This window comes from Ahaetulla prasina, chromosome 1, assembly GCF_028640845.1.
Source record: "Ahaetulla prasina isolate Xishuangbanna chromosome 1, ASM2864084v1, whole genome shotgun sequence".
NCBI lineage: Eukaryota > Metazoa > Chordata > Lepidosauria > Squamata > Colubridae > Ahaetulla > Ahaetulla prasina.
The window spans coordinates 329,744,282-329,760,000 of record NC_080539.1 but is presented as its reverse complement, the minus strand read 5'-3'; the positions used below and the strand labels follow the sequence as shown (position 1 = coordinate 329,760,000).

Here is a 15,719-nt window from a genome sequence, read left to right as displayed (position 1 = left end):
CCTCAGCAGATGGCTAGTCCCTGGTGATGCGATTGCAGATCTGAAACAGGCCTAGCTAAATGTTCTGGTGTCGTTCTTCCTCTGGGGATAAGGAAAGGGCTGTGAGCATCGGTGTGAGTTATATCCTCTTGATGGGCACTAAAGCAGCAATAAGCTGAAACTTCGCCACCGCCACCGCCGCCACCCCTGCGTTTCTTGGGATTTGAAATGAACCCCATGCTCGCTGCACTGGGAAGGATCGTAAATGTTCGGAATTGAATTTGGCAGACATGCACTTGACCACAGGTGTGTGTCTGTTTTAGGATGAGCTGTAAATGGAAATCAGGCGGCACAGAGGAGGGAACCGTTGAAGCCAGAGCTGTGATAAATAAGTGGCGCTTCTACTTCTCAGCAGGCGGGGTTTCCCGCGAGGAGCGAATAATTGTCTCTGTGCTGTGTTTACTGGGGAATTCCCTAGAATTAATTTAACATAATAACAGAGTTGGAAGGGACCTTGGAGGTCTTCTAGTCCAACCCCCTGCCCAGGCAGGAAACCCTACACCATTTCAGACAAATGGCTAATTTGACAAATGACAAATTTGACCCACCGTGGAGGGTATCCTTGAAGCAGCAAAGTGGTTCTCACACTGCATTATCAAAAGTTATTTTCTGCGTGCTCAAGGTCAATATTTCCCGAATATGAGATGGTAAGGAGGAAAAAAAAAACGGGGCAACCATCTCCTCCATCCATGTTTTCCAAGGGATGCCAAAACAGGATCTTTTGGATCTTCTCACAATAGTAAGGAAGAGATCTAGAAGAAACTAGGTTTCTTCCGTTCTTTATTCCAAGCAACTGGAAAGCATCATTTTCCAGCCCTGTTTCTCAGCACTCTTCTCTGTCTGTGACAAGAGAGAAAAGATAGGAAGTGAGATAGATCTCCTGCGGGAGCAGGGGGTTGGACTAAATGACCTCCAAGGTCCCTTCCAACTCTGTTACTGTTACTGACCAATGGACATAGCAAAGAGCAGATATGGGGTATATTTATATTTTATATTAAATATTTATATTTAACTCCCCATATTTATATTTAACTCTCGCTTAACTTATTCTTCCAGTGGAATTGCACGGACTGAAGAGATTATTTATGTGAGGGGTTTTCAAACTTGTAAAAGCCCCAGAACCATGTTAGTTCAAAAACAAAAACAAAAATCTCCCTGATCAAAAGATAAAATATGAGCGATAGAAAATTAGCTGGATTTGAGTGGGTTTACTTTGGGGTTTTGTTTTGTTTTGTTTTTGCCCTTAGTGAAACACAGCTTGAAAAACTCGGATGTGTCTTATTTGTTTTGTCGTCCTGTATCAACAAACACTCCAGGCAGAGTGCAGAAAATCTGCATTCACCAATACAGAAAATCCGAACACTGGCAGAGCTTCAGGTTTGCTTGTCCGGAATTTGAAGCGATGGCATCGACAGCCCATGGCTATGCGCGAAAGCAGGGCCTCTAATGTTAAACAACAAAGTCGGCATTATCTCGATCTTGAAATCAATGCTGCGGTGTTTTGGAAGAGCAGGCTTTGAAAAGGAGACAAGGTGGAATGGAACGAAGTACACTGTTAGCACTATATGTGTATATGTATGTACGCAATAAGTACATATTATCTCTGATTAGGTACCCTAATGGTGAACCTATGGCACGCATGCCACAGGTGGCACATGGAGCATATCTGTTGATACGCGAGCATTGCCCTAGTTCAGCTCTAGCACACATGCATGCGCCAGCCACCTGATTTTTGGGCCTTCTGAGCCACCGGAAGTCGGGAAATGGGCTATTTCCGGCCTCTGGAGGGTCTCCGGAGGGGTGGGGAAAGCCATTTTCACCCTCCTCAGGCTCCAAGAAAGCCTCGAGCCTGAGGAGGGTGAAAAACGGGCTTACCGGGCCCACTGTGCCATTACATGCCAAAAGCTGGAGGAGTGCAGTGGGGGGTCGCGCGCACATGCATGGGGAGACAGGGCACATTGAATTATGGGTGTGGGCACGCGCACTCACGACCCTCCCGCACTCCTCTGTTTTTGGCACGCGACGGCAAAAAGGTTAGCCATCCAGAGCAGGGGTCTCCAACCTTGGCAACTTTCAGACTTTAATTCTGGGAGTTGAAGTCCACAAGTCTTAAAGTTGCCAAGGTTGGAGACCCCTGCCATAGACAATCAAGTCTTTCACACCTCATCCAGGAGCTTGCTCAACACCCAGTCCCAGGTGGCATCTGCGTGGCTCTTTGGGGGCCCATCAACCATTTCCAGAGCAGACTTAGATGCCAGTTGTGGCAATCAAGTGGCCTTCCAACCTGGAGAAGCTTAAGATGGCCCTTTATACCACCTCTGCGTCCCAAGTTCTGAATGCACAAGAGTTTCTGATTTTTCTAATCCAGAGAATCACAGAGAGAGGTATGACCTCAAAAAAACAAAAAAAACAAAAACAAAAACAAAAAAACAACCCCAGATTGCCTCTGGCTCCCAAAGAGACCATTGTGCCGCCACCCCTTCCCCCCATCTGCTCTGTGCTCAAGCCCGATATTAAAAATCTGTTCTTCTCCAAAATGTGAGAATTTCCCCCCCTCCCCTTTCCAGCCCTTCCTCTGCATCCATAAGTGATAACTCCCAATTTAATAATGCTCCTCACACGCCAGATCTGATGCCACCGATAATGATGTTTTAAGAAAGGAAAAAAGACCATTCGGGGGTTGGGGACCGAAAGGTAGGGTGAATAGAGCATTTTATAGAAGAAAATATGTGCCTTGCGGCCAAGGATAGCCGCCGCTGCCACTGTATTTTCATTATCGAGAGGCATAGGAGTGAAAGAAAGCACTGGGCAATCTCCCTCCTGCAGTCCTTGGGTTTACTGCGTTATCCTTCAGCTCCCTTCATCCCCAGCCCACAGAGCCAGGGATGATGGGAACCAAATGCAGCCCAGCGTTTTCAGGAGCGCACCAGCAAGACAAAAGGCTGGCTTGCTAGAGGGTTATATGTTGAATTACGGCGGCCTATAAATAAAGTTTATGAATAAATGTATGTATTATTATGATTTATTTATGGTACAATTATGCACGGTGCGGGAAGAAGTAGGTAGGGTTCTCTGTGGGTTTCCTCCCTCCTCTCGTATAACTAGAATTGGAGGGGAGATCGTAAAATCAAATCCATGGATTGTAAGTTAGGGAGAGACAAAAGAGCCCTCTGTCGTTGCACGAGCGGGCAATTAATTTGGAAAACTGGTTGCCTTGAGATGCTAGCTAGACACCTTTGAAAGAGAATTAAGAGCATCCCCTGGGAGGTGGCAAAGTCGGCTGACCGTCTCCATTGTGATGGCAAGGAAGAATCATGACAAACGGGCTGAAGGTTCAGCCTGCAGAGTCAGGCAGGCAGCTACTGGAGCCTCTAAAAACGAAATAGATGAGCATCCAATGGATGAACTGCCCCCCCACCCAGGAAAAAGGAGGAGACCCCTACCTAGATGCAGCTGAACAAACAACGTTCATACTAATTTCCATCACATAAAACAGGTATTGAAAGGCCAGTGTTCTGACTGACGAGCACACTTCAGAGTGCAGCGACGATGTCTCCTCGAATGGTGACGAAACGTTTGCAGCCAAATTGCCAAGCTCGGAGCTCAAACCAACAACCCAAGACCCCTTTTCACTGCATTCACCTAACCCAGGGGCACTGGTGAAATCCAAATTTTTTTTACAACTGGTTCTGTAGGTGTGGCTTGGTGGGCGTGGCAGAAGGATACTGCAAAATCTCCATTCCCACCCCACTCCAGGGGGAAGGATGTTGCAAAATCCCCATTCCCTCCCCACTCTGGGGCCAGCCAGAGGTGGTATTTGCCAGTTCTCCGAACTACTCAAAATTTCCACTACCAGTTCTCCAGAACCTGTTAGAACCTGCTGGATTTCACCCGTGCCCAGAGGTGTCCAATCTTGGCAATTAAGACTTGTGAACTTCAACTCCCAAATTCTGGGAGTTAAAAGTCCACAAACCTTAAAGTTGCCATGGTTGGATATCCCTAGCTTAACCCCTATAACAATCGCGTTAAGATGAAGCTCATAGACGACTCAAATCTCTTTTTCCAGGCTGGGCTGAAGAATTAAATCACATACAGTTTATCAACTTTTATCCACATTTATTAAAGAACAAGTAGGGAAGACTCATGAAATGGTCCATTGCTTTTTAAAAAAAAAAAAAAAATCATAGCCAGCTAAATGGATCAAGAGCTCTGTGTAATCTTTGACAACACCTTACCAGATGAGCTTTCAGGGGTTTCCACAGCATTTGCCGGACAAGCAAAGATGCATTTGTCACCAGCAACAGGGAAGCGATTCAAAGGGTTCAAAAACATTTTCCAAAAAAAAAAAAAAAGGAAACAGGTATTTTTTAAAAAGAAAAATTCCTATTGCACAGCCAACACAAAGTTTCTTGGGCACAAACGTAATTAATTTATGAATGTACTATGATTGTGCAGTACTTTTTGTACCTCAGCATAAGGCTGAGTCAGGAGGGGTGTCGTTTGAGGTGTGTATTGAGGTATGTAATGTGGGTCTGTGAGGGGAATATGTCACCGGCTTCATCTGAGCAAGAGGCTAGATAAGGGTGGGTTTCTTGCCTGCTGGGATCCATATAGGTAGTCCTTGACTTATTACTACAACTGGGATAAGAAATTACATTGTTAAGTGAGTCGTGCCTGCTTTTACAACCATTTTGCCACAGTCATTGAGTGAATCAGGCAGTTGTTAAGTGAATCCTGCTTCCTCCGTTTACTTTGCTTGTGGGAAGCCAGCTGGGAGTTTCGCAAATGGTGATCACATGATCTCTGGATACTGCAACCATTGTAAATGCCCGTTGCCAAGCACCCAAATTTTGATCATGTGACTGTGGGATGCTGAGACAGTCGTAAGTGTGAGGACTGATTTTAAATCCCTTTTTTCAGTGCCAGTGTAACTTTGAGCAATTGCTGAACAAATGTCTAGCGGGGGCTGTCTGTAAATTCCCAGACATTCAGTCTGGGAATTTAGGAATTCAACTGAATTCCTAAATTCATTCATTCATTCATTTATTCAGTCAGTCAGTCAGTCAGTCTAGGAATTTAGGAATTCGACTGAATTCAGGAATTAAGTCGAACCCCTTTTCAAGGCAACCCTGAGATTGAGCCCTTTGGCATGGGGATCAATTAGAATAGATCTGGAAGGCACCTCAGAGATCTTCTAGTCCAGCCCCCTGCTCAAGCAGGAGATCCTATACCATTTCAGACAAGTGATTGTCCAGTCTCTTCTGAAAACCTCCAGTGATGAACCTCCCACAACTTCTGAAGGCTACTGGTTAATTGTCCTCACTGTTAGGAAATTTCTCCTTAGTTCCAGGTTGCTTCTCTCCTTGATTAGCTTCCATCCATTGTTTCTTGTCCTGCCCTCTCTGGTGCTTTGGAAAATAAATTGACCCCCTGTTCTTTGTGGCAGCCTCTCAAATACTGGAAGACTGCTATCATGTCACCCCAGTCCTTCTTTTCTCTAGAGTCTAGACTAACCAGACCCAAATCCTGCAACTGTTCTTCATATGTTTTAGTTTCTAGGCCTTTAATCATCTTAATTGCTCTTCTTTGCACTTTTTTTTCCCCAAAGCCTCAACATCTTTTTTTTTTTTTTTTTTTTTGCAAATCTGGTGACCAAAACTGGACGCAAGTATCCCAGGCGTGGCCTTACTAAGGCTTTATAAAGCGGTACTAATATGTCTCGTGATTTTGATGCTATGCCTCTGTTTATACAACCCAGGATTGTATTAGCTTTTTTTTTGGCTGCGGATCACGGAACGGTTTTTGGGGATGAGGGGGACACGACTCTGCTTGTTTTTGTCCATAAAGTGTAGATTGCAGCAAAGTTGCTGGTGCTGCTTCCCATGGCTCATAAGAGAGAGAGGGGGAGAGAGAGAGAGACCTCACTGGTGTTCTGTCTTCATCTCGGAAGACACAGCAGTAATACCAATCGCTAGGTCTCTTAAGGGGAGACTGGGATGTTGTGGCTGGAGGGTCCGATTGCTTCTGCAGATCCCAGGAGCCAGCCTGCGAGAGATAAAGATCGGCTGTCTCCTTTTATCAGCGCCGTGTCGGCTCCCAAACTCGAACAGCAGCAGCTCTCAAGGTTGCGTGTCTGGAGTTCCTGATGAATTGCTGTCGTTCACTAAGGTGCGGGGAGGGGGGGGAAGGGGGGGTGTCCTTCTCTCCTTCTCAGGGAAGTTGACTTTCTTTGGTCCTTGCTGCAAATATGGAAGGCGGCTTGAAGGGCAGCCTCTTTCCTTCTGGACCCCTTTCTTCCCACTTGCAATTGAGAATAATTCAAATTATCCACAATCTGGCCAATGCAGATTGTCCTTGACTTACAATGGTTCCTCTAGTGCAGAGGTTTTTAAGCTTGGCAACTTTCAGACTTGTGGACTTCAACTCCCAGAATTCCTCAGCCAGCTTTGCTGGCTGAGGAATTCTGGGAGTTGAAGTCCACAAGTCTGAAAGTTGCCAAGGTTGGAGACCCCTGCTCTAGTGACCATTTGAAATCACAGGGGCATTGTGGAAAAATGCGATTTATGACCGTTTTTCACACGGCGGAAGCGACATCCCCAGGGTCACCTGATCAAAATTGAAACGCTGGGCAACTGACTCGTATTTATGACAGTTGCAGCAGCCCAGAGTCACGTGATTCCCCCTTTGCCACTTTCTGATGAGCAGAGTCCATGGGGAAGCCAAATTCACTTAACAGCCGTATTACTGACTTAGCACCTGCAGTGGTTCACTTAATATCTGTGGCAAGAACAGTCGTAAAATGGAGCAAAACTAACTTAACGAATGTCTCATTTAGCCACAGAAATTTTGGGCTTGGTTGTGGTTGTAAGTGGAGGACTACTTGTAGCTGTTTGGGTTTAGCAGCAGAAAAAGTGTCCCAAAGTCTAAGGAAGAACCTTGACTTGCTGGATCAGATCCCACCAGAGGTGGGACTTGAATAACTTAACAACCAGTTATCTGACGTGGCCGGTTGGTCATGTGACTGGGCGGGTGGCGTCACTCATCATATTCAGCCCCGCCTCCCAGCCACTTGCCTCAAAGGCAAAGATAGGATTCAGCCGGTTCAGGCTAATCCCACCACTGGCTGGCCCCGCCTGTTTTTCGGCCTGTTTTTGGGGGCATTTTTCAGGCCGAAAGCAGTCAAAAAACAGGCCAAAAAAATGAGTGGGGGCGGGGCCAGCCAGTGGTGGGATTTGCTGGTTCATCAAACTACGTAGAATCTTAACTACCAGTTTGCCTGAACCGGTGTGAACCGGTAGCAACCAACCTCTGGATCCCACCCAACTCATGATTCCCTTTTTTGGTAAATTTGTCTGAGGTTATATAATAAAGTATGTGTCGTTGTTGTCGTGTCCCACTCCCCCTCCAACGACCGCGTCTAGGAAGTCCATATCAAACGTGGCAACGAAGCGACAGAAGTCCGATAGCAGCACAAGGTGTGACTTCAGCGACAGAGTCTGATAGCAGCAAACTAGATGAGACTTTGCTTGACTCAAGGTTGGAATGCCAAAAGCAGGTCCTTTATATAGGCTGTGGGGTGTGGCTCCATGACTCAGCATTTATCCAGGCCTGCCCCTCCCTCCCTTCTGCTGGCGTCGCCTCTCAGATCTCCGGAAGCGAGGATCCTCCCACTTTGAATTGTCTTCTGCTGTTTGGGAGAGGGAGGGGTCAGAAGGAGTAGGCCCGAGTAATTCCAATCCGTGGCTGACTTCCTCTGATGGCTGAGCCAAAGGAACACACGCCGTATGAGTGAGGTTTGTTTGTTCATTCCTGGAATCCTCTCCCGGCATGTGGCCGGGGGCTGGAGGCATGACAGGCCGTTCATCTTCATTATCAGACTCTGAGTCTGATAACAGGCCCGGGTGTAGACGGGAGGGGCCCGGCTGAGGAGAGGAGGGAGGACGAGGCACAACAGTTGTGGTCCTTTCAGTAGAATTCCATTATCGGGCAAAAGAACATCACCGTTTGAAACACAAACACCACCCCTCCTTCATACTGATGTTCCCTAGCCTGGTAGAGAAACATCAGCAAGAGAACAACTAAACTCAGAGGGCACCAAGAACCCAAGAGTTCGACCCTGAATGTCTGTGGAGATTCTCAGTCATCTAGGTCGTGGTTGTCCCAAAGGTGCTTTTTCTAGAGGCAGCTGGACTTTCTGGTTTTTTCTTTTGAAGACGTTTCACTTCTCGTGCAAGAAGCTGACACGGAAGCTTCTGGGATGAGAAGCGAAACGTCTTCCAAGAAAAACCAGAAAGTCCAGCTGCCTCTAGAAAAAAAAAGCACCTTTGGGCCAGTTCAACCCTGAGCTAAAGAAATTCCGTTCCGTTGAAGCTTCAGTGTTTTGGGTTGGCCATACAGCTAACTCCCAACTTAACGACCACAGCGGGGCCTAACATTTCTGTGGCTAAGCGATACAGTTGCTAAGTGAGCTTTGCCCCATTTTACGACCTGCCTTGCCACAGTTGTTAAGCGAATCACTGCCGTTGTTAAGTTCGTAACCTGGTTGTTAAGTGAATCTGGCTTTGCTTGTCAGAAGGTCGCAGAAGGGGATCACATGACCCCAGGACACTGCAACGGTCATAAATACGAGTCAGATGTCAAGTGTCTGAATTTTGATCACGTGACCGTGGGGATGCTGTAATGGTCTCTTAATTATGAAAAATGGTCATAAGAATTTCGGCCGTAATAGCTCAGGCTGTTAGAGCCTGTTATTAGAACACAGCAGCCTGCAATTACTGCAGGTTCAAGCCCGGCCCAAGGTTGACTCAGCCTTCCATCCTTTATAAGGTAGGTAAAAAGAGGACCCAGATTGTTGGGGGGGCAATAAGTTGACTTTGTAAAAATATACAAATAGAATGAGACTATTGCCTTATACACTGTAAGCCGCCCTGAGTCTTCGGAGAAGGACGGGATATAAATGTAAAAAATAAAATAAAATAAAAAAGTCACTTTTTTCTAGGGCAGTTGTAACTTCGAACAGTCAGTAAAAGAACTATTAGTAAGTTGAGGACTACCTGTAGTTCTTCCCTTTGCTGATCCTAGATGTCCAAGAATCAGATCAGGAACCTCCCCGATGGAAACCAGCAATCAGGTCCTCACAATGCTAAAAGAGGTGGTTCATTTGAATTGAAGGAACGCAGCTTCTCATGTTCCTTATTCCTGTGATTTATTTATTTTTTTTGAGTATGGTTTCAGTTTTTGTTTTTGTTTTTTATTTACATTTATATCCCTCCCTTCTCCGAAGACTCAGGGCGGCTTACACTATGTTAGCAATAGTCTTCATCCTATTTGTATATTTATATACAAAGTCAACTTATTGCCCCCCCAACAATCTGGGTCCTCATTTTACCTACCTTATAAAGGATGGAAGGCTGAGTCAACCTTGGGCCTGGTGGGACTTGAACCTGCAGTAATTGCAGGCTGCTGCTGTTAATAACAGACTGCATTAGCAGCCTGAGCCACAGAGGCCCAGTTCTAGCTTCAGGGCCACCCTAGGGTGACCATGACATCTGACTTATCTCTGGTGACTTCCTTTATTCCCCCCAATCCCAGTCTATAATATGGCAGCCTTGTTGATTTCTAGCGGTCAAGCAGACAACCTGCTTTTCCACTAAGAGTGTCTCGTTGCTGATTTACTGCATTATGGTCTCCTACCCGGTTACTCAACCACGTTGAGCCTCTTTGATCAACCATGATTGCCCCCTGCTGAGTAAGAGGAAAGTAAAGTCCTTTTTTCTTTTCTTTTGTTCTAGTGGGGCTGCTATAGGCATTCCGGTAGGCATTGGTCAAAATCTGAGGAGGTTGGTGAGGACTGATAAAAGCTACCCCTTAGTCTGGTCTCAATAGAGGAGAATGTTTCTAGCTCAGGGTTAAGATGAGGGGTCTTCGGTGCTCTCTGAGCTTGCTTGTTCTCGTGCAAACGTTTCATGAATGAAATGGAATATAGCTGTTAAACTTATATACTGCTTTACAGCCCTCTCTAAGCGATTTTACAGAGTCAGCATCTTGCCCAGAACAATCTAGGTCAGGGGTCCCCAACCTTTTGAACCTCAGGGACCACTACATTCATAATTTTAAATCTCGTGGACCACTAATATGACCTGCTTAATGGCCGGCTGGGTGGGTGTGGCTAAGTGGTTATGTGACTGGGTGGGCGTGACCAACTTGATGTCACTCACGTCGAGGGGTGCCTCACCGGCCTCTACTCAGCCCTCCCATCCTACCCACTCCTGCCCTGCCTCCTTAGGGCCCCAACAGGAAGCCGTTGTTGGAGCTAAGCAGCCATCATGAAAAAGAGTTGGCAAAACAGCTGGCTCAGTTCAAATTGGATCTGACTGAGAAGGAAGCTGAGCAGAAGCACCTCACTGAGGACTAGGAGCATAGGCTTTCCAAGCAGAGGGAAGACCTGCAGGAGTGCAAGGCCAGGTACCAGTGCCTGGAGGCTTAGCGGGCTGAGATGGTCAGCCAGTTCCAGGCCATGATGCAGTCCCACTGGAATAAGGTCCTCTGCTTCACCACCAGCAGCACTTCCCTCCAGCCTTTGCCCAAAGCCCCAAACCAGGAGGCTTAAGCAGACCCCAACCCACACAAAAAGACCCTGAAAGGGGAGACTCTGCAGCAATACAAGCGTTCATTGCATGTATCCGGTCCAGGGGCCGTAGTTTGAAGACCCCTGATTTAGTGCAATATAAAAAATGCAAATAATTTTTCCGGGAACCACCAAAATTTTCTCGCAGACCGCCAGTGGTCCACGGACCACCAGTTGGTAACCGCTGATCTAGGTCCTCAACCTTGGAAGGATGAAAGGCTGAGTCAACCTTGAGCCTGCTGAGATTCAGACTGCCAAACTGCAGGAATCTGGCAGTCAGCAGAATTAGCCTGCAGTACTGCATTTTAACCACTGCGCCACCAACGGCTCTTACCGAGATGTTACCTAGTTAGGGTAATGAAACATTTGCAAGAAAACAAGCGAGCTCAGGGAGCACCAAGGACCCCTCATTAGCCTGGTCTGTTTTGTCCAGTCCACTTACCCTGTGAGCTCATTCTGAAGAAGGCCTTCTTGGTAAAACCCATTTGTGACTTTTCCTCCTGGTTAATCTTCCTTTCCTTTCCTGAATTCCCAGCCGTCCATTAAGAGATGATCCATTCCTTAGTGCAGGGGTCAAAGCCAGCTTTGCTGGCTGGGGAATTCTGGGAGTTGAAGTCCTCGAGGCTTAAAGTTGCCAGGGCTGGAGACCCCTGCCTTAGTGTCACTATTTTGTCAAGAGCTACTTAGAGAACACTTGTTCCTTTCACCAGGCTTCAATGTAAAACAAGTGCGCAGCCTTGACTTAAGGCTCCCTTCAGCATCACTCAGTTGAAGTATCTCTAAGGAGGCTTAACCCTTTGATGCCTCTCTTCTTCTCTTCCTGTCTTCTACAGGGTTCTGGAGAGAGTTACTTGGAGAGAACAGAGCGCTTATATCTCCAGATGTGCTCAACGAGAGAAAAGGTGAGGTACCCTGGCATCCACCCTCCTGCTTGCAACCCCACAGAAGTGTCAGGACCCAGGATATTTAGCCCAAACCTGGTTTGCAATACAAGTAGTCCTCGATTTATGACTGGGTCGCTTAGCAATTGGTCAAAGGTCCCACAGGCCTCTCCAGGAATAGTTACAAAAAGAACTAGATCACGCACACACAGAAGTCACACGACTGTATTGCAGGCACTCTCAGCAATCAGCTGTTTGCAGTGACCTGTGACCACGTGTCCACATTTCGTGGCATTTTTGCTGAAAATCGTTGTCGGCCAAGACCCAGGATTCATTTGGGATTCATTTAATGACCGTCACACAAAAAGATTGCAACATTGGGGCGATCATTGGGAGTGACCTGATTTACAACCGTAATGGGCAGGATCCATTACAGTTGCAAATTGAGGACTACTTGTACCTGTGTCACAAAAGAAGACTCAAGTACATTGGGAAATGTCTTTCGTCTTAATATACACTTTGGCCTCAGCAGGTTGGGACCTGGGTAAGGTAGCTGCAGAATTTCCTCACCTGTTTTGTTGCTCTTACAGATCCCAAAACACCTGAGACGACTGAAGTCGGTAAAATGGAGCAAACTCACACTTAAGAAATTTCTCATTTAGCAACATAAATTTTGGGCTCAGTTGTGGGGGGTATAAATAGCTCATTGGGGGGGGATAAAGGGTTGGCCAGATCCTGCGAGTGCTTGCGTCGTAAATAGTATATGTTTGGAGTCGGGGATAGTGACAGGTGCTAGCACACCAGTGGGTTTTTTCATCGGCACTGTAACTGGGAGGAGCAGATATGGCGGAAGCAGGGGATCGTATCATGTTTGGGGAGTGCGGGATTGTTATTTGCGAACGATCCCGCACTCCGGTCCCTCTGACTTTCCCCATATCCCGAGTGGCCATGAGCCTCATCGAGCAGGACTGGCCTGATAATATTTTAATTGGAAGTTTTTAATTGGGAGTTTTAGATGGGTTTTATAGAGCCAGCCAAATTTGAATATTTCATTTTATTTATTTTAATGTTTATAGAAATCTTTTTAATATGTCTAAACTGCCCTGAGTCCTTCGGAAGAAGGGCAGTATAGAAATACGAACAAATAAAAATAAATAAATTAAATAAATAAATTGAGGACTACCTGTATAAACATTTGCTTTTTCTTCCCTTGACCACACAAGAGAAGGCATTTTTTTTTAAACCATTAAAAGTCTGGTAATTTTCTTGGGCCTTAAAATAGCAAAATTGATCCAATTCTCCCAGATCTTAATCCTACCGCTGGTAAATCGTTCCTTTTCCATCTCATTAACTTTAAGATGGGTGGACTTCGAAGCCCAGAATTCTCCAGAATTTTGAGAATTTTGAAGTCCACCCCTCTTAAAAGTTGCTGAGATGCAGAAAGACCAAGGCAGGTGGTAGGCAGCTCCCCCGTGCCTCCTTTCCAGATTCTTACCGTGATTTGTTCTCTCGTCATAGAATTTGATGGGCGACCAAGAGCAACTGAAAATTCAAGTGACAGAACTGGAGGAGGAAGTCAACACCCTGCGGAAGATCAACAAGAATCTCTTCGACTTCTCCAGCTCTATCATCACCTCATCCAAGTAGAACATCTTCTGAAGCCTGGCTAGAGATGGAAGGAGAGACCAGCCAGTCGGGATTCACCCTGGACACAGCCATTTCCTCCATAACAATGTCTGATGGGAGCTTCTACAGTTGCAGAGATACCCTCTCTTAACCTTGTCTAACTGAAGGGCTGGACATGGAAGTCTCTAGCATCTAGGTGTTTCGGGTGCAGCCCTACCCCCCAAATATATATATATATATTTATGGGTAACAGCACACAGTATGGAAGGAAAATAATCCAGAAGGGAAAAGAGAGGACCCCTTTTCATTTACAGTGCAGCTTCCTTTCATCCTACAAGGTCCTTTCATTCCTCAAGCAGAACCAGCCGTAGATGTTCTTCAAGATGCCATCAATCCCCTTTTCTCCAGTCGGAAATCACGTGGCTGCTTTTAAGGACTCCTCTTGTACTTGGGAACTTCTGGGGATTGAAGACAACCATGGGCTTCGAAGGCATCACACTCAATAGGTCAGGGGTCTCCAACCTTGGCAACTTTAAGACTTGTGGACTTCAACTCCCAGAATACCTCAGCCAGCAAAGCTGGCTGCGGAATTCTGGGAGTTGAAGTCCACAAGTCTTAAAGTTGTCAGGGTCGGAGGATCCCTGCAATAGGTGGAACTGCCTTCATTGTAATTGGCCAGGGAGAGGGACAATTGACTACCATGAAGAAGGACCCTTGTAGCTGGACTGAGCACAGAAGCTTCCTATCCTCAAGACTCTGCTAGGGTGGGGTGGGGGAATGGAGCGATGGGGAAGATCATATTTTGTGGTGTTTTCCTCATTTGGAAAGGGTGGGACAACCTTCCCTGCAAGACCAAGTTGGCAAGATAAGGAGTGGGGGGGAACAATCTTTTTTACGGTCACAGATCAGCAAAAAATGGGGCCTTTTTTTACTGATCTGCTACTCTTCCTGCAGAAGAATTGCGGACTTTTTGTCTGGTCCATCATTCTACCAATTTATGCACAGATCTTTAGCCAACGGGATGTCTAGTTAGGCTTCTGTGCAGTTGCAGGTTTCAGCACCAGCCTCAGGATGCATTTGCCATGTAGCAGATTTACTTTCATTGGGTTATCTTGTTTAATTCTCTATTCTTTAGAGAGAGAAAAAACCCTCCGGTTCGGTCTTCAGCCAAATTGTTGTTTGTTGTATTACACTTTTTAAAAAACAAAACAAAAAACCACCAAAACAAACCGTTCACACAAGTGTTTTGCTTTCCCTCCACCCCAACCCTTTTAATATTATTGTCTGTCTCCTAGCAAATGGCTCCAGTACTGTGTCCTGTTTGGGAGATTTCCAGAGCATCTGCTGAACACCAGTGGAAAGGAGGATGCTGGGCTTAAGTGGAATGACAATTAAGTGAAATGTTCACCTTCGGGAAGCAGCCCATCTCACGACACCATTTGCAAGTCACAAATAAAAGGAGGGTGGCTGTTCAGCCCTGTTTGCAGACTTTTTAGGCTATCGAGTGGGTCATTCTAGACGGCGATAATTGATCCAGCGAGCTGATTTTTGTGATCTTATTAATGGGGCCTAAAACGAGAGCAAACAATGTAGGCCACATGTTCAGGAGCAGCATTGCTCCGTGGAGAAAGAGCAAATCGCTTCTTTCCTTTAACCAGATGGCCTGTTGCTGAATTTTCCCAGCAACATCTGGCTGGAAAGAAGTTGGGTCCTGCCAAGCACGAACTGCAACCATAAATCGTTGCCCGAGAACAATTGGCTTTATTTTTTTATTCTATTTTATTTTGCAAACTGAAGAAAAGGCAGGGATTTCTCTTAATTGCATAGAAAGGGAAATCAGCTTTGATGGCGCTGCTGCGTGGGAGGGAGACAAGAAGCAGAAAGTTGTCCTTAGCAAGCCCTTGGTGGTGGTGGGGAGGGAAAACCCCCTGGTCCTCAGCTTGTTTCTCCCAAGCCCAGATGATGACTTTACCCTTTTCGAGGGCTCAGTTGCTCCAAATTGGCAGCCTGCGCATATTGACGGAGACATCTGGCATAAGGAAGGCAACGTAATTCCATTTGTTTTGAACTGCAGCTATTCGTTCTGCTTAGCAGGGCCAGTTTTCTTGTCCCCTTCATTTCCCTAGCCATGCATAAAAGAAGTCTAGGCCTCCAGAGGAGACAAGAAGCTCTCCTTTTGGACTTTTAAACAGAGCAGGGAATGAAACCCCTCACAGCTCTTGGTCAAGGCAGCAGGATCCCTTTTTCAGTCGTAGCTGCCTGTTTCCTCCCCCTCTTCCCACCCCAGTGCCAAAGGCTGGGAATTTAGTGTCATGGCTCTGTTAGATCCTAGTTCGGAGGAGGAATTGGAACCGGAATCCAAAGGGGAGGACACAGGTCGTCTCCGAACGAGAGTGGAGAGTCCAAGGGCTGAGGACAAGGCAGTCCCAGGGTCATCTGGCAGTGGGCTGGGACAGGGGCGGCTGACCTGATGGAGGTGGGTCATTTGTGACTGCAATAAGTGAGCCATAAACAGACCCTTCTTATCCTCTGCCTTGCCAGCATGA

General features: G+C 46.4%; 1 protein-coding gene across 2 annotated transcripts in view; it reads left to right on the top strand.

Annotated features, from left to right (window-relative positions):
• Positions 1-14,402, top strand: part of WDR18 (WD repeat domain 18) — a 71,317-nt gene extending 56,915 nt beyond the window's left edge. For both annotated transcript variants that reach the window (XM_058162522.1, XM_058162521.1), the window contains 2 exons: positions 11,500-11,568; positions 13,066-14,402. In XM_058162522.1, coding sequence (XP_058018505.1) covers positions 11,500-11,568; positions 13,066-13,194 — 198 coding nt within the window. In that variant the 3' untranslated portion in view covers positions 13,195-14,402. The remainder of the gene's footprint in view (positions 1-11,499; positions 11,569-13,065) is intronic.
• Positions 14,403-15,719: the final 1,317 nt, after the last annotated feature.